Source organism: Tarenaya hassleriana, unplaced genomic scaffold (genome assembly GCF_000463585.1).
Source record: "Tarenaya hassleriana unplaced genomic scaffold, ASM46358v1 Cleome85, whole genome shotgun sequence".
In the NCBI taxonomy this organism is placed as follows: domain Eukaryota; kingdom Viridiplantae; phylum Streptophyta; class Magnoliopsida; order Brassicales; family Cleomaceae; genus Tarenaya; species Tarenaya hassleriana.
Window position 1 is genome coordinate 110,634 of NW_010970923.1, and position 20,796 is coordinate 131,429.

The 20,796-nt window shown below is 37.1% G+C and overlaps 3 protein-coding genes across 4 annotated transcripts; 2 read left to right on the forward strand and 1 right to left on the reverse strand.

The window, feature by feature from the left end:
• The first annotated feature begins 233 nt into the window (after window positions 1-233).
• LOC104803375 lies at window positions 234-1,115 on the forward strand. The gene is made up of 2 exons (XM_010527300.1): window positions 234-547; window positions 747-1,115. Exons 1-2 carry the CDS (start codon window positions 427-429, stop codon window positions 983-985), a joined length of 360 nt encoding a protein of 119 aa, XP_010525602.1. The 5' UTR covers window positions 234-426; the 3' UTR covers window positions 986-1,115.
• Window positions 1,116-2,548: 1,433 nt separating this feature from the next.
• On the reverse strand, window positions 2,549-5,490 carry LOC104803376. The gene is made up of 4 exons (XM_010527301.1): window positions 5,231-5,490; window positions 4,728-4,919; window positions 4,234-4,611; window positions 2,549-4,138 (listed from the first exon to the last, which is right to left on the reverse strand). The coding sequence occupies exons 1-4, from the start codon at window positions 5,423-5,425 to the stop codon at window positions 2,792-2,794; spliced, it is 2,112 nt and encodes a 703-aa protein (XP_010525603.1). The 5' UTR covers window positions 5,426-5,490; the 3' UTR covers window positions 2,549-2,791.
• A 3,196-nt stretch (window positions 5,491-8,686) lies between these two features.
• Window positions 8,687-16,115, forward strand: LOC104803377 (vacuolar protein sorting-associated protein 52 A). Of its 2 annotated transcripts, none has more exons than XM_010527304.1 (20): window positions 8,687-8,834; window positions 9,370-9,464; window positions 9,629-9,686; window positions 10,041-10,136; window positions 10,316-10,372; window positions 10,552-10,635; window positions 10,724-10,804; window positions 11,100-11,243; window positions 11,619-11,710; window positions 12,020-12,101; window positions 12,579-12,761; window positions 13,010-13,125; window positions 13,213-13,271; window positions 14,012-14,112; window positions 14,515-14,565; window positions 14,731-14,910; window positions 14,989-15,123; window positions 15,265-15,339; window positions 15,478-15,535; window positions 15,622-16,115. In XM_010527304.1, exons 2-20 carry the CDS (start codon window positions 9,379-9,381, stop codon window positions 15,930-15,932), a joined length of 2,049 nt encoding a protein of 682 aa, XP_010525606.1. In that variant the 5' UTR covers window positions 8,687-8,834; window positions 9,370-9,378; the 3' UTR covers window positions 15,933-16,115. The 2 variants fall into 2 exon arrangements, with proteins under 2 accessions (XP_010525606.1, XP_010525604.1); XM_010527302.1 differs by having other exon boundaries at window positions 8,688-8,834; window positions 10,271-10,372.
• The last annotated feature ends 4,681 nt before the right edge of the window (window positions 16,116-20,796 follow it).

The window sequence follows — 20,796 nt, forward strand, 5'->3', positions numbered from 1 at the left end:
AGAAAATTAAAATAAAATCTAAAATTTAATAAACTATGGATTAGTGGGTGACCAAAATAATTAATGACATAATTATATTTTCTTAAATTAATTGTCGCAAAATCCACCACTCATTTTAAGAAAATCAAAACTTCACTCTCTATTTTTTTTTCTGTTTATTTTAAATAAATTTTCACCAACCCCATTTTTTTTCAGTTGATATATAAAGTTACGTCGTCTTCTCCATTTTCTTCTTCTTCGTTTGGGATTCACAATGTTTCCCTTATTCTCAGCTTTTTCTCTTCTCTTCTTTGATCCTGCGTTCATGTCCTCATATTTTTTCTCCTCGATCTCTTAGCCTAAGAAGAACAGGAGAAAATTTGTTTTCCCGATTTTTGGAATTGTAGCAAGAGACAGATCCAAAAGCATTGCAGAAAAATATCATAGATGGAGAGTCCTCTAGGGTTCATGGCGGTCTTCGCCGTCTCCGGAAGCGTGGTGCTCCTCGCGACTCAGTTTCACAAACGCCTTCTCTCTGATTTCATGGAGAAGATAAAATTCGAACTCCGTAAGCCAAAGGAAAAATTCCTCCCAGAATCTGAATTTTTCTCGATCCTTTTTCCTCCCTGAACTACGAATTCGAACTTATAAGGCGAAAAACAAATCTTCAGAATTCGAATTTTGTCCTTGTCCGTTAATTTTCGTCTGGTCTTCGTCAAATCTGCTACAAAAAAAAAATCGAATAATCGGTTGATTTGGGTTATCAGGATCGCAGAAATGCATGGCGATGAAGAAGGTGAGACTTGCGGCGGATGTGGTGGGGCCGTCGGTGAACAACGAAGAGTATCGCCGGAGACATTCAAAGGGCAAATTCGGCGGTAACCTCCGCAACAAGAATGCGATGATCCTTGGAAACAACAACAAAGGTATTCATAATCATAATATGCCTCTCAACAGGCAAGTTTTGTACAAAGGAATAATAGAATATAAGACCAATTATCTCTGATTTTGACCATTCAAGAATATGGGCAAGCCGTCCGTACCGTCAAACTTTTCTTCTTTCCATTTTTGTTTTTTCCCCTCTTTTTCTTTACAGTGGTATGCTTGTAATTTGTAAATACTGAAATGTTTTCCTATTGTTCCTAGCTTTTTTTTTTCTTGGGTTCTATTAGTATTATGTGCAAATGGTATTTTTAGGAAAATTTCCATAAAAATACTTTAATTTATCTAAATGTATCACATAAATATTTTAATTTATAAATTGTCAAATAAATATTAATTTGGTATCTATTTGATATTAATCGATACTGTTATCGATTAACGTAGGTCATCAATTTGGTATGTATTTGATACAAATTGATCAAATGAGATACTTATTTAATAATTTAAAAATTAAAATATTTATTGTTCACATTTTAGATAAAATTTGGATAATTTTATGAAATTTTCCTCGTTATAATCTTAATACTTTCCCATTGGAGAACGGATAAAGTTGGTACAAATCTATGGCACGATTCTATTATGACTCGGTTTGTATATATTTAATCCGGTTTAGGTCCAAAGGGATTTGCAAAACATTACAAGGCCTAATAAAAACTGATGCGAAATCCGAATAAATAGATGATTAAACGAGTTGCCCCCAACTAGTTTAATTTGGTTTATGATTGGTTTCATTGAACTTGCTTAAAAATTGTGATTTAACTTTGTGAAAATGGATGAAAAGCAACAGTTCTTACAGAGACGAGTAAATTGGATCGAAATTAAATTGAATTCGAATTGTTTGACAATCGGTACAGAACTAAAAGAAAATAAGAATCCGAGTCCTTGTACGAGCTCTCGATACGGAACAATGATGAATCAAAACTTCATCCTCTGTTTCTGCACTCATACGACTCTTATATCATTTTTCCGATAACGGCGAGCGCTCAGTCATGCGTTAGCGTTATATATTTCGGACGAACTCTTTGCTCTAAATTTGGTCGATGTACGGGCTTCCTCAAGTCGAGCGTTGTGCACTCGGCCGCTCGAATGCTCTTTGCATTCAACTACAATGCATAGTCATTGTACGTGGGAATGAATACGGACCTTAGATATGTCTTGTACAACTGAAGAACGAAGATCGAAAAGTAACCCGAACAAGTCAGTTTTAACCTGGGCAAGTCAGAAGGTTTACAGGTTTAACCCGCACCGATTCATATTCAAATCGGACCGACTCCATTTCACCTCTATTCTCAAAGGTTTAACCCGTGCCGATTCATATCTAACTCGGACCGATTCAGTTTCATATCTAAAATGGAAATTCGAATTTAAATCAATTCAAGTATTTTTTTTAGCAGTTTCCAAACTTTTTATGAAAATTATGTCATTTTATCTCTTTTTATGGTTTTATATGTTTTGAAGTTTGACTTTTCATCAGTTGTGACATTCAAATCTTTTTATTCTATTATTGAGAATTTTTTCTTTGAAATTCCTTTGAAAACTTAAAAACAAACTACTTATCAAACACTAAATATTTGTGGTGTTTACTCAGATTTCTAATACAAATCTATCGTGAATTTGGACACCAAGCTATCCAAATTTGCGTTATTAAATTCTCAAGGATTTTATATTGATCGTCTAGTTTTAAACATCGCATCCAAGGCCATATCGAGGTAGGCAGGCAACATGGCCGAAATCCAGCTCAAAGATGATAAATGTTTCAAAGAAATAAAAGAGTAATCAAGCAAACTTAGCAGTCCAAAATCGATCGTAGAAATCCCCAAATCATCTCCTCCCACATGCTTCAAAGAATCTGATGCCTGCATGAAACATATTATCTTTGATCTCGGGGTTTTCCCTTCCCCGAAACGGACAGTACCTTCTTCTTAGCATCCGCCCACGCTTTCAAAGAAGCACCAGACCTCATGAACAAACAAGTTCCGCCCTCTTCACCCGCCAGCGGGCTCTTGATTGAACCAGGTTCTTTGGCGACGACTGTTTCCAAGGCATCTGGGCTTTTCTGAATGACACTATCCTCATCGATACCAACAACCCTAGAACCATCTTCACCGATTCTGCTACTTGCCCGGGTTGCCCCAATCAGCAGTTTCTTTGTTTCATCACTGCCCTGATTTGGTTGAACACCATCTGAGCTAGTATCCTTGGTGACTGCAATTGCCCTAAAACCATCTTGATTGGGCTTACATTTGCTCTGGCTTGTTGCACTTTCTCTCTTGGTAGAATCATACTCTTCATCATCTTCATGGTTCACTTCTCTAGGTTCATGATCCTTTGAATTCAAGTCTGGGAAGATCTGAGTTATACTGAATGAACTGTTTTTCTCGCTGACCAGCTGAGTCCATGATGATTTCTGGCGCCAGAAAGAACCTCTTGCTGTTATGTTAAACGCTTCGAGATTCCCCTTCCCTTCATCCAAACAGTTAGCGACATTTTCCTTCACGGTTAAGTTCTGATTTTCTTTGCACATTTCTTTTTCTGCATCTGATTTCTCGGGCACAAATTGATCATCCTTGATGCTTGTCAGTCGACTGAAGGCGACTGGATTGCTATCCATACCTACAATCGTTTCTTTATCCGACAAATCCTGAAATAAGGTATCAATGACAGAGTACCTGACACTTGATTCAACTTCCGCGAGCTCAGATTCCACATTAGCGAGGACTACAGGTGTAGACTCAATCCTCTCAGTTCTATTTGCTGAAGCTGACTTCCTCGGCATTTTCGATTTACTTTTCTGCTTCTTGACAATACTTTTGGCTGCCGATCCTTCCATTTCTGATGCACCCGCTTCCTTTAAATTCAGAGTTTCTTCAGTGGGCAAGTTAACAAAATCTGAGTTGCTTGATGTATGATGCCCTTCTTTGCTAATAGCAGAGTCTGAACAGACACTGGATACACTAAAGCTGCTATTATTTGCACTCGCTATAAGTGCTTTCCAGGAAGACTTTTGAGGGCGGGAAACAGAGCTGTTTGAGCGGTTGACATCTGATACCTGTCTACTTGATCCGACCAAGGAGTTATCTGCATCCATTTTTGAAGGACCACTGTTTTCTGGTATCTGCGGCATATATTGCTTTAACTTGCTTGGATGACCACAATTCCTTTTCTTTCCTTGAATATATCCTTCTCTAGTTTCTTGTGTCTCCTTGTGTATGGATTTCTGAGGCAAAACACAATAGAGGACACAAATTATATCTAATCTAGATGATACAATAGTGTTAACAGAAAACACAGGAAAATATCTGTCCCACATACCCGTTTTCTCGAGACTGTCTCCAGATCCCTGTTTGTCGACAAGGTTAAAATAGAATTCACACTAGATACCACATTGATGACGAGGTTATCTTGGTCATCTTCTTCAATGTCACTGTCCTTTTTGTTTTCTACAAAACCCCCTGTTTCCCATTCCCCGTTTGCCTGAAAGAGTCTATTCATCACCGTGTTCATAATATTCAGCTCTTCCTCGTTTATTCCCGCGTGATGTGATTCTACATCATGACATCGGTTCCCCTGCAGAGTGTGAGATGTAGCGTGCTCCTCACAGTCACAAAAATACTTTGGCAAGGATGGTATTTGCACACGCTGGAAGCTATACTTATGTTTGCCAGTCCCAGTGAGAGGCACAGATTTCATCTGCAACAAAAGCTCCACTCAATAAGCCAGCGATGGCAAAAGGGTATTAGCTCAGAGCACCATCTCCTTTTCCTATGCAGATTAAAGCAGTCACAGTTATGATTATCATGAATCACCTTTCTGAGTCTGGGAAAGAATATCTTCAGGTGACTGTCGTCGGAAGTGTCGGAAGTCAAAGGCGGTGGCTGTGGAAGGCAACTGGTGTTATCATCGGAACACTTCTCCCACTCGCGCCTCAACTTCGCCAGATAATGCTCCTTAGCTTTCTCAAGCCGCAGTTTCCCGCCCTTCCAAACACATCCATTGTACTACCATGGCAAAAGGCCGAGAAAATTAGTCCAAAGTATCAGTATTTTATAACTAAATCCAAGAACTATGAATACGGAACAAGAAGAAAAGAAGAGATTGATAGAACACTATACAGAGGAGCATAATATTGAAGTTTTGACAAAAGAATCAGCAATAAATTAAGAGATTGATGGATTACGAATCGAATACAAGAAGAGAGCAAGGGCTTGAAAACCTAATGTGGGCGAAGGAGCGGCCCTTAGACAGAACAAGGGTTTTACTTAAGAAATGGATGAAATACGAATCCCAGAAGCAGAGATTGAAAACGCACCATGGAGAATAGCTTGGTAAGGGAATTGTCGGAGGAGGGGGAGAAATCGATGTAGGCGAAGGAGCGGCCCTTGGTCCTGACGAAATCGACGGCTTCGACGGATCCCATTGGAGAGAATATCTTGAGAAGATCGTCTCTGTTAACGCTTTCTCCCAATCCTCCGACATGAATTCTGACGCCGCCATTCTGCTCCATGGTTGGATCAATCGGCTCCTCCGGTTTCGACTAGTCGCCGAGGAGTTCGTTTTGGGCTCTTCTCGACATGTGCAACATAGAGGGTATAGTAAATTTATATACTACTTTCAGTTTTACACCTACTATCTCTCACACGCACAAAAATTATATTTTAAATTAATTGTAAAAAATAATCTTAATTTTAAATCAAATATCAAATATATAATTTATTCAATCTTATACTTTAAATTTAATATAAAAAATATAAATTATAGAATTTATTCAAAAACAATCTTATACTTTAAATTTAATATAAAAACATTAATTATTAGTTTTAATAAAAAAATAATCAACTATCTAAATTATTGGAGAAAATATTTTACATTAAATTTGTTATAAAAATTTATAAATTTAGAAAAAAACAATCATCAACATCAACTATCCAAATTACTTAAGAAATTTATATTTTATATGTACAATTTCATCAATTTATATGATACAAAATATAAAAATATCATATTTTTATTTTATTTTAGATATATTAAATTTGATATAATTAATTTATATGTAAATTATACACTATATAATATTTTAATTTAAAAATTTAAAAAAAATCAAATTGATAGTTTGCAATTCTTCAAATACTAATATATCACAAAATTTGAAATAGAATATTTATAACTAATAAATATATACCTAATTTTAAATATACTATTTGTATATAAGTTTATTGTCGATATTTATGTAAATTTTAAATATTATAATGTGATGAGTTTATATAAATATTAATTTCTTTTTAATTTTTTAAATTGTATATATAATTTACATATGATTTTGTATTCAAAATTTATATATTTTTATAACAAATTTAAAGTAACATATTTTTTTTAAGTTATTAAGATAGTTGTTGATTTTTTAATAAATTTAATAGGTGATTGTTTTTATATTAAATTTAAACTAAAATATGATTTTTGAATAAATTATATAGTTGGTGGTTTTTTTTTTAAATTTATAATTGATGATTTTTTTATAATAAACTAAAAAATATAATATTTTTTTCGTAAAATAATTTTAATTAGAAGTAGACACAGATCAGAATTTTTTAGATTTCGTTTTCGTATTCTTACAAATATCAAATTTTGTTATTCGTATCCGATATAAAAATAATAAAAATAATATATAAAATTACAAAAAACTCAAACACAAACTAAAATATATAAACATCGGTTCAAAAATTTAGAAAATTATTTGTATTTAAAAAAATAAAATTAAAAACGAAATTATATTTGCAAGTAGAAAAATCGTTAAATATTTTTTTTAAAAAAAATACCTAAATCATAGTATTACAACAAAGTAAAAGAAAAAAAAGGGAGACGGTTGAATGAAATATTGCAGAGGAGGTTGATGTCGATGGATTTGGAATATGCAAAAATGATGAGAGAGAAGGAGAGTGGTCGACGGACAAAGAGAAGAGAGGGAAAGAATAGGGAAACAAAAAAAACCCTTGCATATTTTTATTTTTCACAAAGTTGCTCTCCTATCTATAAATTAATTACTAAATTAACCATATATTATTAATACATATATAATATGAATCAAATCGAATATATGGTATAATTCTGTTTTGATATTCGGATATTATTTCCACCATTAGTTTTAAAACTGCTACTATCGTAGGATTTTTATTTTCATTAGGTTTTTTTATTCCCTTTAAAATTCATAATTCCATTAGGGTTCTAATCTAATTAGGATTTGTAATTCTTTTAGGACTCCTACCTCCTTTAGGATTACTAATCCTATTAGTATTGTCAATCCCATTAACATTTCTAATCTAACTAGGATTCATAATTCTTTTTCAGATTCCTAATCTAATTAAGATTCTTAATTTTTTAGGACTGTTAATCCTATTAGGATTCATAATCTCATTAGTTTTTCTAATTCCATTTTACTTTACATCCAAGATCATGGGTAAAGCGGGGGTTCGGGGCGCAACGTCCCGCTAGGAAAAAAATATTAAAAATTTACCCCCTTAAACCACCAATTTTTTAGGCAATTAATCAATTACACAATTGCCTAATGAATCACCATTCATCCGATATATAACCTTAAATTTACATTCCTGATATATATATATATATATATCTAAGTTAATCAATAACACAATTGACTAATCAATTTTTATCTTAAATTTTAAATTTTATTTTTTATTTTATTATCATTTTTATGATGAAAATCGTAGATTCTCAACACCGTTTGATATCGTGTAAGAAATTGCGATACATTTTGTGTTTTGCTGATGGATTGTGATAGATCTTGAATTTTTTCAAATTAAAATTTTGTATAGGATTACGATACATATGGAGTTTTCCCAATTTTGTATTGATGTAATAGAAAGACCGGATGTGTTCATAAACATAAAAACCGGTATCAAGATATTTTCATCAGAGTCTTTCTTCCTTTGTCATCCTCGCTCGGAATACCTTCCATCCAAGCACGACATTGCAAGAGTTCATTCGGCGGGTTAGGCCATAGTTGCTCTGCCAAGATGCTCCACGTCTCAAAGCTGTAGGTACACCTAAAAAATAGGTGTTCGTGCATCTCGTGTTCTACATCATATAAAACACAACCAGCATTCTGTATACTATTCCAACGCATCAACCTATCACAGGTGGAGAGTCTGTCCTGAATAGTCATCCATTGCATAAATGCATACCTTGGAATTGCTTGCTTGAACCAGATCATCTGCCACCAGTTTACTTCCGCTGATCGTGCTCTGATTAATTTCCAAGTCTTTGCTGCTGAAAACTGCGGCCCATAAGTGTTTTTCTTCATTTTCCGCTCGTACCTATCCTCCCCTTCATCGCTCCTCGGTGGATTTCTGTGCAGCAGATGTATGTGTAGGTTTTGGGTCTGGTCTGAACAAGCCGGTGGAAGCTGCCATCTTCCGTCTCTTGTTGCGTGGACCACCCTTGCTGTTAGGAGCAGCCCTAATATTCTCGGTCCGTGAGGTCCGATATGTTCAATGAGCGGGCCTAACTCTATCCAATGGTCGTGCCAAAATGATGCAGTAGCTCCATTCCCAAGCTTACATCGTGATATACAGATGTAATTGTAAAGGGCTGAGGTTGTAAGATCTCCCTATAAGAGTTAGATATCGTTGGCTTGGAATGTGGATCGTGGATCATGTTCTTTGTACCAACCGTTTTTTTAAATATACCCAAATTAAAACCCCCCAAAAAAAAAGTTATCGTGCATTAGTAGCATCAAGAGCTCAAAATACAATACTACCCTTACTAGGATTTAAAATCTATAAAATTACCAGATCCTTTCATACACTTCTCTTCCCGTTCCGTTACTCGTTGCCGGTCACCGCCGACCGTCGTCACCGTCCCGGAAAACCCTAACGAGGAGTTTCGATCGAATCCACACTGTCTGCAAACCTTTTCCTTTTAACTGTCCTTTTCTTTTTGCACATTTTCTTGTTCCGATCCTGCCTTTTCTTTGAGTTTTGGTCTTTTTTTTTTTTGCTTACGCGTATTGGTACTTCGGATCTCAAATCATCGGTGATTGAAACCACGACTTTGAAGTCAATTGCTTGTTCATTTTATATATCAGGTTCTGATTCATAATGTGATTCTGGATTTTCAGCGTAGCCCGTGTGATTTATGGTTTAGAACTTCAGTGATTTGTTTTCTTCTTGAGATTTTGGATAATTGAGCACCAATTGCATTTTTTTATTAAAGAGAAGCTGTAGCTTTTGCAGTTGCAGTATGGTATCACTTCTTTAGTGCATATCAATGATGCAGCAAAATCTCATTCTTCGGCTTTCTGTTGGATCCAGTATAAAGTTGATTTAAGTGATATTGAATCTGGGTTCGCATTATGCTCAACCATATTGCCGGTTGCCATTCTGTATTTGCACTGAAATGTCCTTCTTTCTTTATGCATCTTTGTGTGTTGGATAGGGCCAAGCCATGGATGAACTCAATAATACCCAGAAAATCGGATTTGATTTAGGAGCATTTGTTGGAGACTTGTCTTTTGAAGAGGACTCAGGCAGGTGCAGTTCTGATGCCTTCCTCTGAGATCTGTATAAAAAAGGGCATTTCTTCTCTGAATTATTCAGAATTATTTACTCTTTTCATTTTACATTTTGCAAATGACATATATTCAAATACTTGTACCACAAATGAAAAAATTGACCTAATCTTCTTCTTATGACAGTGAAGATGTGTCATTGGAAGGGCTTCAGCAAGAACTAGAAGAATGTGAGAGTGATGAAGTATGATAATCATAATGCCTCTGGATTTAATATTGGCTGTCCAAAGGAACTTTCAGCTGAGCTTGTTCTCTAACTTCTCTTTCCAGCTCCTTTTGTTACTCTGCTTTATTAACTTACTCCATGACTAAACCATCTCTTTTAAATCCTTCTTGACTGTTTCCAAAGTTGAGAATATTCGTACTAGAACTTTTAAGATAGAAACTTGTGCTTAGAACGAAATCAAGCATGTGGTTGTCACTCTTCTGTTTCCATATTCATGTCTACTTTCTTTTCAATTGCTCTGTACATGTACTGACCAGACTTTGTGATGCAATGATATGACATCCTCTCCACCTTATTGGTGTGTCTGTTCAGGTTGTTTCCAACATACTCTGCAGTGGTGCAAAACTTAGGGACTATGCAAAAGGGGTTGAAAACAATCTGCGTAAGGTGGAATTGGACTCGATTCAGGTTGTTATTTTATTGATGATACATGATAGGGTTTCCGCCTGTTCTGTGTAATATTTTCGGCATTTACTAGTAGAAGATTTTATTCAGCTCTCTATTCTGCTTGCACTAATGCTTTGCCCTTCATGTATGTCCAGGATTACATTATAGAAAGTGATAACTTAGTCTCACTTCATGACCAGATTCGTGACTGTGACAGCATCTTATCACAAATGGAAAGTCTCCTGAGTGGATTTCAGGTGTTGTAACCATTCATGTGGTCTGTAAAATGTTTTTTTTTTGTTCATTCCTTTCTCTCCATGTTCCTATTGCCAGGTATGTCTTTCTTTCATCTGGAAAAACATGCACGGTTCTTTTACTCTTAACTAAACCTTTTCTCCTGTTCTCTTTTGTCTTGATTCTTTCTCTTTTTTTCCAGGAAGAGATTGGTTCTATAAGCTCAGATATAAAGATTCTACAAGAAAAATCAATGGACATGGGTTTGAGACTGAAAAACCGAAGGGTATAAATCAATTAGGATTGATGTTAGCATTCTCTTTTGACTGCCACTGTTTTGGTGTTGTTGTTTTATGTTCCTACCCGTTGAACAGGTGGCTGAATCGAGACTAGCAAAATTTGTGGAAGACATTATAGTTCCACCAAAGATGATAGATATAATTGTTGATGGAGAGGTATATACAATTTATGCTCTTTTGCGATGGCTTTTGGTATTTGGTAGGATTCATGCAGGTTATTGATATTGCACCTTCTCTTTCTTTTCTTTTTTCTGTCATTTGAATGTGATGCAAGGGTTTCATGATGCCATTACATGTGTTAGTTGAACTGGAATTCATTATTCCTCGTCTTTCTTTTAACTTTTGTAGACAATGTTTTTTTTGGCATTAGTTTTCGAGTCCTACTGCAGATGCTGAAGGAAAATCTCGTGTTTCTGGATTTCTTAGATACTTGTGGTGTTTCCTTGTTTAGGTAAACGAAGACTATATCAGAACACTTGAAATTCTGAGTAAGAAGCTGAAGTTCATTGAGATGGATCCTGTGGTCAAATGTTCCAAATCTCTAAGAGATGTTGAGCCGGAGCTTGAGAAGCTCCGGCAAAAGGCCATTTCAAAGGTTATTGATTATATTTGCTTTCTGCTTTCGATGTTGTCGAACAAATATGCATTTTTTATGTTTTACTTTACTAATTCTATGATGTTATGTTTCTTGACATGGGCAATTGTTGGATAATTTACCTCAGAAGCTAAGTTTCCTGAATAGTCCAATCTTTTCTCACATGGAGATGAGACTAGGATTCTGAAGCTTTGCCCTTTATATCTTAAAGGAGTTGATGGCCTAGCAAAGGCGTGTCCGACATAAGTTCTATGAATTTTAGTACTATATAATCTGAGTTGGTTTTTGTTACTTCTCTCTCAGTGCTCAAACTGTGCACACATGAACCTCTCTGTGAATAATTTCTTATGCGACAGTCACGTATCTGTTTTGCAGGTGTATGATTTTATTGTCCAGAAGCTTATAGCCCTGAGGAAACCAAAAACAAACATCCAGATTCTTCAACAAAGCGTGTTGCTAAAGTACAAGTGAGTAATGTTCTACTAACAGCTCTATATTATTTATGCCACATTGCTGTATTCACAGTACAGAGCTTCTTTTTCTTCTGAACTGCATGTTTCTGTTGATGGGTTCTATATGAACGTGTCTACCAAACTAATATCTCAAGCTATTTTGTGCTCCCTGTAATTTGAGTTTTTCCATGATATTGGTGTTTGTGTTGTGGTTGATTTATTTTAAAATTTATTGACATGCTGTTATATGAGTTTGTTTTCAACTAGCGGATTCATCTATAACTTTTTCAGTCTATGCTTTGTTGATTATGGTTTAAATTACAGGTACATCATTTCCTTCCTCAAGGAACATGGTAAGGAGGTGTTTATGAATGTCCGTGCAGCCTATGTCGATACTATGAACAAGGTGATTATTGTCTATCCTGTTGCAATATGTGCTGCAGCCTTTTAGGTATTGTATGACATGAGCAAGGGAGGTAAGGACAACGCTAGAATTGTTTGTGCGAACACTTTGTCAGTTCAGTGAAGCTGTGTGTAGGATATAAATTCAATTGTCTAGTCTTTGTTGGGAATCCCTTTCCGCAATAGCGTCTGTAAGTTTTTGAGTGGAGAAAAACCAAAGTTTTCTTCCCTGAAACGGAACTCTTACAAAGTAAAGCTCATACTCAACTGTATCTTTGATCGAGCATTATAAAATGTAAAAGTTGGACTGCATTGTTTTATTTATGTATGTACCTTAGATAGCCAAACTGCTCGCTGCTTATGCTTTGAATTATTGTCACTCCTGCTTATGTTTTGTGAAATCTCTCAGAGCATGACATCATTATTTTGTGTTAAATTTAAATTCTCATGCATATGTCTAAAATACTACTGGTGTTTTCAGGTTTTAAGTGCTCATTTTCGTGCTTATATTCAAGCACTTGAGAAACTACAGTTAGATATAGCTGAATCAAGCGACTTGATCGGCATAGAGACTAGAAGCACTGGCCTCTTCTCAATCGTAAGGGAGCCCATGAAAAATCGTTCTGCTGTCTTTGCATTGGGTGAGAGAATAAACATTTTAAAGGTATGCTTCATTTATTGATTTGCAAATGCTGATTAGTTGTGTTTGAGCCATTGTGCTGGCCGATCTTAATGTTGTGTTACTTTTCTGATTCTTGACTCTGAAGATGATACTAATTTTGGGTCTATTTTTGGAAGTATAGAAACTTGTTCTCTCAATCTATACCACGGGTATATTTTCTTGTAGTTGAATATAGGTACTCCATGTTTTGATCGGTAAAGGATGTGGATTTGATTTTATGTCAACTGTAGGAAATTGATCAACCTGCATTGATCCCGCACATAGCTGAAGCCAGCTCTATCAAATATCCCTACGAAGTGCTCTTCAGAAGCTTGCACAAGCTGCTTATGGATACAGCTACTTCTGAGTATTGTCGATTCTGCCCTCCCTTTTCTATTGTTGCTTCTCATCATTCAACTCCTCAATGGTTAATGTTATTTATTTCATTTATCAGGTACATATTTTGTGATGATTTCTTTGGCGAAGAATCCATCTTTTATGAGATTTTTTCTGGTAACATCTACCCTCTCTCACATTTTCTGTAGCATATTTGATCAACCTCTGAAGAAATTTTAGCTGTTGAGAGAGAGTATGATAAGTGTCCCACATTGGAAAATGAGAGGGATTTGGGCCAATATATAAGTAAGGGTCAAACCTCCACTCTTAAGCTAGCTTTTGTGGTGGAGTTAGGACCTAAACCTTATTAATTGGTATCAGAGCCTGGTTCTCTACTTTCCGGTGGGCCTTTGACGGACCGTTCTTCTGCGGACGGTATTGATAAGTGTCCCACATTGGAAAATGAGAGGGATTGATAAGTGTCCCACATTGGAAAATGAGAGGGATTGATAAGTGTCCCACATTGGAAAATGAGAGGGATTTGGGCCAATATATAAGTAAGGGTCAAACCTCCACTCTTAAACTAGCTTTTGTGGTGGAGTTAGGACCTAAACCTTATTAGAGTATCATATTCAACTTAAACAACCTTAATCCCAAGTATATCATATGATATTACAGAAGTTCTTTAACCATATTTTACTTCAAATATATAGATACAACCAGAATAAAAAATCAAAATCAATTCAATTCAATTAATATAACAAGATGGTAGAAATCTGATTGGACATATCCAAGTTTGTATGACGACCATTTGGTAGGAAAGATCAAAGAGTAATGTCGTCTTTCTAGAAGAATATAGGATGATTGAAGTAGCACGCTTTGGTGGTGATTTACATGTTTGATTCTGCATGATACAGGTCCATTTGGTGTCATCGATGAACAGTTCCATTTAGTGCTTTCAAACTGCTATGATGCTATTGGCCTAATGCTTATGATACGCGTCATACACCACCACCAGGTAAATTATGTAATTTCATTGTGCAAGTTATATGTTTCCCGTTGTCATGTGAAAACCCAATATTATGTGGTCCTGAGTTAACCGAACACCGTTTTCTTCTGACTAATGTGGACACGCAAAGCCTTGGGGTCTGAGACTGCTTTTTGGATACACTACTCATATATAAACACGTTTCTCAATTCGTACCTTTATTTGAGTTCTTCTTTCCTAGTCGACATGTCACCACGGTCAGATGTTTTGCTTTTATCAGTATGATAAAACAGTGTTACTTATCAGTTGCCGATTCCCAAAGATTTGACAAATAATGTCAATGGTGTTTCTTTTGGTCAACTACCAATACCAATGGTTACTATGTGAGTTTTAAGTGTTACAAGGAATACTAAGTTTTCCATCTTCTCACAGCTTGTCATGACTCGAAGGAGGATTCCTTGCTTGGATTCATATCTAGACAAGGTTTGCATATACCTTTTCCTCGTTGTTCGGTTTGAATGTACTATTAAATGTATCGCTTTGTTCTCAATTGTTGCTCTAAACAAGACCTGTTTTTTACTTCACTGGCCATCGTCTAGTAAATGCAGCTCTTTAAAGGAATCTTGTGTGTTCTGACAAATTGAACAGGTTAATCTCTGTTTATGGCCTCGTTTCAAGTTGGTGTTTGACTTGCACCTCAGCAGTCTGCGTAATGCTAATGTGAAGACATTATGGGAAGATGATATCCATCCTCACTATGTTATGAGGCGCTATGCTGAATTCACAGCGTCACTTATTCACCTGAATGTTGAATATGGAGATGGGCAGGTTCTGTATATGCATTCCCCTCTGTATTACAAGATATATTACTCGAAGCTGTTTGACATTTATCGATGGTACTTGCAGCTTGATCTAAATTTGGAGCGTTTGAGAATGGCTGTCGACGACTTGATTCTCAAGCTCGCAAAATTGTTCCCAAAGCCAAAACAGCAAATTGTTTTTCTTATAAACAACTATGATATGACGATTGCTGTGCTTAAGGTGGAGAAAATCTTTATCTCAGATTAATTGAACCCACTTAAAGCTTTGCATGGGAGTTTGTGATTTGTAGCAGCAAATCCAAAACTCTTAAGCGTACCCGCCAGGTGAAAGTATAATGATCTTCCTGTATTTTAATTCCAGGAAGCTGGTCAAGATGGTGGGAAAATCCAAATGCATTTCGAGGAATTGCTAAAGAGTAACTCTTCGTTTTTTGTGGTAAGGGCTGATGGTTTATGGGCTGTCAGTGAGTAGCCATAACATCTGTATTTTGAAATATGCTTCTGAAGTCCACTAAGAACAACACAAGTACTTGAGATGTTTTAGTCCACATTTTGAATCCATTTTGCCTTGCAGGAAGAGTTGCTGGTGGAGCATTTCAGTGATCTAATTAAATTTGTGAAAAGCCGAGCCTGTAAGCAGCTTCTTTCTCATTGCTTTTTTCCCTCAAACTTTTCCAAAAAGTTAAAAAGTCGGCACTAAAATGTCTTCCATCTGCAGCTGCGGAGGATTCAAGTTCAAACCCAGAGAGGTCCATAACGGTTGCTGAAGTAGAGCCGCTGGTGAAAGACTTCGGAAGCAGATGGAAGATGGCGATAGAAATGATGCACAAAGATATCATAACATCGTTCAGCAATTTCTTGTGCGGTATGGAGATCCTGAGGGCCGCCTTGACGCAACTCCTGCTGTATTACACAAGACTCACAGACTGCATTAAGAAGATCGATGGTGCGTCGTCTGCTCTAAACAAAGATCTTGTCTCCATTTCTTCCATCATGTTTGAGATCAGGAAATACTCTAAAACTTTCTAAAAATACACCTTTGTGGAGAGAAGCAGTGTTAGGAGTCTCTCTACCAAATGCTGCTTTTAAAAGTTATGTAAAACGGGCTCAATTTTGTTCTTTTTATCTTCTTTCTTTCGAAACAGAATCTGAAGCCAAAACTGGTACTGATTTCTTTTATATGGTAGAATGAATCATTTTCCGGATTGTAGATTTAAAAGTTATTTAAGAAGGCATATTTAATAAACCTGGTCCATTTTAATATATGTGATTAACTTGACCCATTTTGACACTAGTCATCAAACGTTTATGCAAAATCAAATTTTCATTAAACCCTTGGTTTCGTATGGAGTCTCTCAGGCTTCGGGAATCTTTTCTTCGGCAATAGGCCGAGCCACTCGATGACAACTTGTTCATAATGTTTGAATAGTGCTGTCGCGTAAGTAATTCATTAGGAAATAGATGGGCTCGTACGCGGGTAAAATACAGCTTATCTCGACCATAATTTATGGGATGGAGAACTCTTGGACACATATTTTTCTCATTCCGCATGTATCTATGAGTTCGTCCGGTAGAGGAAGTTATCTATATTTTGTTAAGTTTACTAATGATTTCACTAGTCGTGGTTATGTCTACTGGATGAAACATAAGTTTGAGACCCTTGAATTGTTCAAATATTTTCAGAAACGAGATAGATAACCAACTTGGTAAGATGATCAAGTTGTTTCGATTTGATCGAGGTGGTTAGTATATAGGCCAAGAATTCACAAACTATCTAGCAGATTGTGAGATTATCTCACAACTGATTTCACCGAAACGCCACAATGAAATGATATGTTTAAGAGAAAGAATCACACCCTATTAGATATGGTACAGTTTACGATGAATTAGGTTGATCTTTCTAAATCTTTTGGGAATATACATTGGACCAACAACGTTTATACTGAACAACTTCCTACAAAGTCGGCTCAAAAGATTGCATATAAATTATGGAATGGAAAACGTCCCAAGTTGACATTTACGAAGATTTGGGGATGCGACATTTATGTAAAACATTAAACTTCTGATAACCTATCTGCCAAGTATGATATATAAGTGTTTGTGGGTTACTTTAAGAAAACTAAATGGTATTGGTATCTACAATCCAAACGGGAACAAGGTATTGTATTTGTTGCTTGGAATAGATATTTTTGGAGAGATAGTTCGTCTCCAAGAAAACCAGTTGGAGTATAATAGAGCTCGAAGAAGTTCGAGACCCACAGATAGTTGTTGAACCGGGTGAACAGATCGAAACGGTTTAACCTATATCACAAGTTGTTGAAACAACATCTTCCACTGAATCTCGGAGATCAGGTAGGCTTCGTCAAGAGGCCAAAAGATATGGATTTCTTGTGACTGAAAACGACGAACTCATGTTACTAGAACATGACGAGCCTACAACGTATTCAGAGGCTATGGTGAGTCTCGATTCCAAAAAATGAACTAGGCAATGAAGTCTGAGATGCAGTCCATGTACGACAATAAAGTATGCACTTTGGTCAACTCATTCGATGGTATTAAGATTATTGGGTAAGTGGATTTTTAAGAAAAAAACCTACATGTATGGTGTCATGCATACCTATAAGGCACGACTCGTTGTGAAAGAGTTTCGATAAGTTCATGGTATAAACTATGAAAAAACTTTTTCACCATTCGTGATGATTAAATCCATATGGATTATGTTGGTCATAGTTGTGTATTTATGACTACGAGATGGTAGATGAATGTCAAGATCATATTTCTTAACGAGAATCTGCTCGAGGATGTGTATTGACACAATCAGAGGGTTTCGTCGATCCTAAGGGTCCGAAGAAGGTGTGCAAGTTTAAGAGATCTTTTTATGGACTGAAGGAGGTCTCAAGGAATTGGAATCTTCGATTTGACAAGGCAATAGTCTTCCTTGTGTTTTATGTAGATGATATATTGCTCATTGGAAACAATGTTCCTACCTTGCAAGGAGTAAAAAATGGGTTAGGATCGATCTTTTCGATGAAAGACTTAGGAGAAGCCGCCTATATTTTAGGTGTCAAGATTATAGACCTAGATAAAAAAAGCTTCTAGCTCTAAGTAAGAACACATACATTGACAAGGTATTGAATCGATCGGTTCAAAATGCAAGACTCTAAGAGGGATGCCTTGCCAATGGCACACGATATGACTCTCAACAAGAATCAATGTCCAAAATGAGTAAAATCCCATAAGCCTCGGCTATTGGATCTATCATGTTATGTACTCATCCGGTTGTATCATACGATTGAGCATGACAAATATATATCAGTCTGAACCAGGTGAGGCTTACTGAATCGTATTTAAGAACATCCTTAAATACTTGATGTTGGGTTTCCTGCGGGTTCCTAGCATGCGATCTCATCGATATAGGGTTTGGTTTCTAGGTTTCATGCAGCGGAAGAAAAAGATCTAAACCTAGCCAAACGTCACACAAAACCAATTGTGCAATAACCCGAAAGAACGTGTATATCATCGTGGGATTCAAGTACTTACCTCGTTCTATCAAGATCTGGAAGTATCAATCGATCCAGGGCCTGTTTTAATCACAAAGAGTTGAAAGTACAACTCCTCTACATGTATCCACACCGGCGGAATGAATTCCAACACTTTGGAACATATCTGCTAGAATTTGTGAAGAGAAAACAACGTCCTTGACTTGGAATCGATATTCCGGGGTTTTGAACTCAGAAGAAAACTTCTCAAAGCCTCTAGAAAGAGTCTAGGATGTCTGAGGATGATTGCTAAGGGTTTTGGGGCGGCTCCCATAACAAATAGGATGGCCAAAACCCTAAAATTCGCGAAAAAGGAAACTGTTACGACGCATAGACCGATCGGTCTACACCTAGACCGATCGGTAGAGCTTCGCTTAGACTGACCTCCTGAGCTTCACGTAGACCGATCGGTCTACGTCCTAGACCGATCGGTCTTCATGTCTGGAACTTTTCCACCTCGTTCCGTGTACACCGATCGGTCCAAGCTACGTGTAGACCGATCGGTCTATGTCCTAGACCTATCGGTCTACACGTCTGAAACTCTTCCAGCTCGTTTCGTCGTTCCGATTCGCATCGAACTCTCCACATGTTATCCATCCCTAATGGTGTGTGATCCTGTAGGCCCATTCTAAGTGGTAGTGACTTCGGAAACCCTTTCCCGAACCACAAAGTCATGGTTAGCCTCTAGCAAGACGCCATGACCACCCACCTAGAATAGAGTTAGAGATGATCTAACAAAGCCAGCAATAGTTCGAGTTCTGATCCTTTGTCTCACGATGTCATATATTGAACAAGGGCATGGTGTGAGCCACCCTTCCAGTTCAACCGCTTACTCGTCTTGGCAAATCGACTGATAAAATAGATGTAACTTCATCTATAGCGTGGCCACGTATTTTCACAGTCCGATTTCCACGAGGGGCCCAACGACATCTCTCCTGTTAAGGAGGTGACAAGTCTCATATTGCATGTCTACTATCTACATATGATTCATGAACGTATCTGAGCAACGCCGTTATAATCATCCTGTTAAAGATGACGTTTGACGCAGCCAACACACGCCACTCCTCATATCAGATACTCTAGACATCTCAGGTCTGAGGATCCAAGAACGAACCGCTGTAGAGATTCAAGTCATGACTCATGTCCATATGACAATCTCATGCGGGTCATCCAATCACTCGTTCCAAACAAGTACCCATGATTGTGATTTGCATCCAATGCATATGATCATCATCATCACTCACACCTCATGCTGGTCTTAATTCATCATTGTTTCCACAATGACAACTGACCAGGGAGTTTAGAATCATCTGCAATGATTCATGGATATCTTCCGAAACATAACAAACATGCCAATCATATAACGGAAAAGTAATGCATTCATAAACCAATGAATCATTACATAGTCAAAAAGTCATATCACGGATCATCGTAGAGCATTACAACCAACAATCTCCCACTATGCTCTATGATCTATCCTACATGCATCTAATCCCCATACCCATAACATGACCATCATGCTTTGACGAAGGGAGAGGCTTTGTCAGCGGGTCGGCAATATTATCACCTGTTGACACTATGCTTATCTTCACGTCTCCTCTGTCGATTATTTCTCTGTTCAAGTGAAATCGTCTGAGTATGTGTTTGGATCTTTGGTGTGACCGGGGTTCCTTAGCTTGTGCGATCGCACCATTGTTGTCACAGTACAACTCAATGGGATCTGCAATACTAGGAACGACGCCCAGGCCTCCCACGATTTCCTGATCCAAACAGCTTCCTTAGCTGCATCCGATGCTGCTATGTACTCGGCTTCTGTAGTGAATCTGCAATGGTTGGTTGTTTGGAACTCTTCCAACTAATAGCCCCACCGTTCAGGCAGAAAACGTAACCTGACTGCGATCTGAAGTCATCTCTGTCGGTCTGAAAACTAGCATCGGTATAACCCCTTATAGCGAGCTCGTCTTCCAATCCGCCATACACAAAAAACAAATCTTTTGTCCTTATCAAGTACTTAAGGATGTTCTTAACCGCAATCCAGTGAGCCTCACCTGGTGTAGACTGATATCTACTAGTCATACTCAATGCATATGATACATCCGGACGAGTACAAAACATGGCGTACATGATGGATCCAATTGCCGAGGCATATGGAATCTTACTCATGCGCTCTTGCTCATCCTGTGTCTTTGGACACTGAGTCTGGCTAAGAGCCACGTCATGTCCCATTGGCAAGGCACCCCTCTTGGAGTCTTGCATCTTGAACCGATTCAAGACCTTGTCAATGTATGTACTATGACTTAGACCAATAAACCTTCTCGATCTATCTCTATAGATCTTGATTTCTATAATATAGG

Bases quoted from the DNA above. Each gene is read 5' to 3' on its own strand.
- LOC104803375 (XM_010527300.1), top strand. From the start codon at position 427: ATGGAGAGTCCTCTAGGGTTCATGGCGGTCTTCGCCGTCTCCGGAAGC. The intron at 548-746 runs GTAAGCCAAAGG...TTGGGTTATCAG, and splicing joins GAAGATAAAATTCGAACTCC to GATCGCAGAAATGCATGGCG.
- LOC104803376 (XM_010527301.1), bottom strand. From the start codon at position 5,425: ATGGAGCAGAATGGCGGCGTCAGAATTCATGTCGGAGGATTGGGAGAA. The intron at 4,612-4,727 runs GTGATTCATGAT...CTTTTGTTGCAG, and splicing joins TCTTTCCCAGACTCAGAAAG to ATGAAATCTGTGCCTCTCAC. The intron at 4,139-4,233 runs GTATGTGGGACA...GTTTTGCCTCAG, and splicing joins AGACAGTCTCGAGAAAACGG to AAATCCATACACAAGGAGAC.
- LOC104803377 (XM_010527302.1), top strand. From the start codon at position 9,379: ATGGATGAACTCAATAATACCCAGAAAATCGGATTTGATTTAGGAGCA. The intron at 9,465-9,628 runs GTGCAGTTCTGA...TTCTTATGACAG, and splicing joins TTTGAAGAGGACTCAGGCAG to TGAAGATGTGTCATTGGAAG. The intron at 15,124-15,264 runs GTGGAGAAAATC...TTTTAATTCCAG, and splicing joins TGACGATTGCTGTGCTTAAG to GAAGCTGGTCAAGATGGTGG.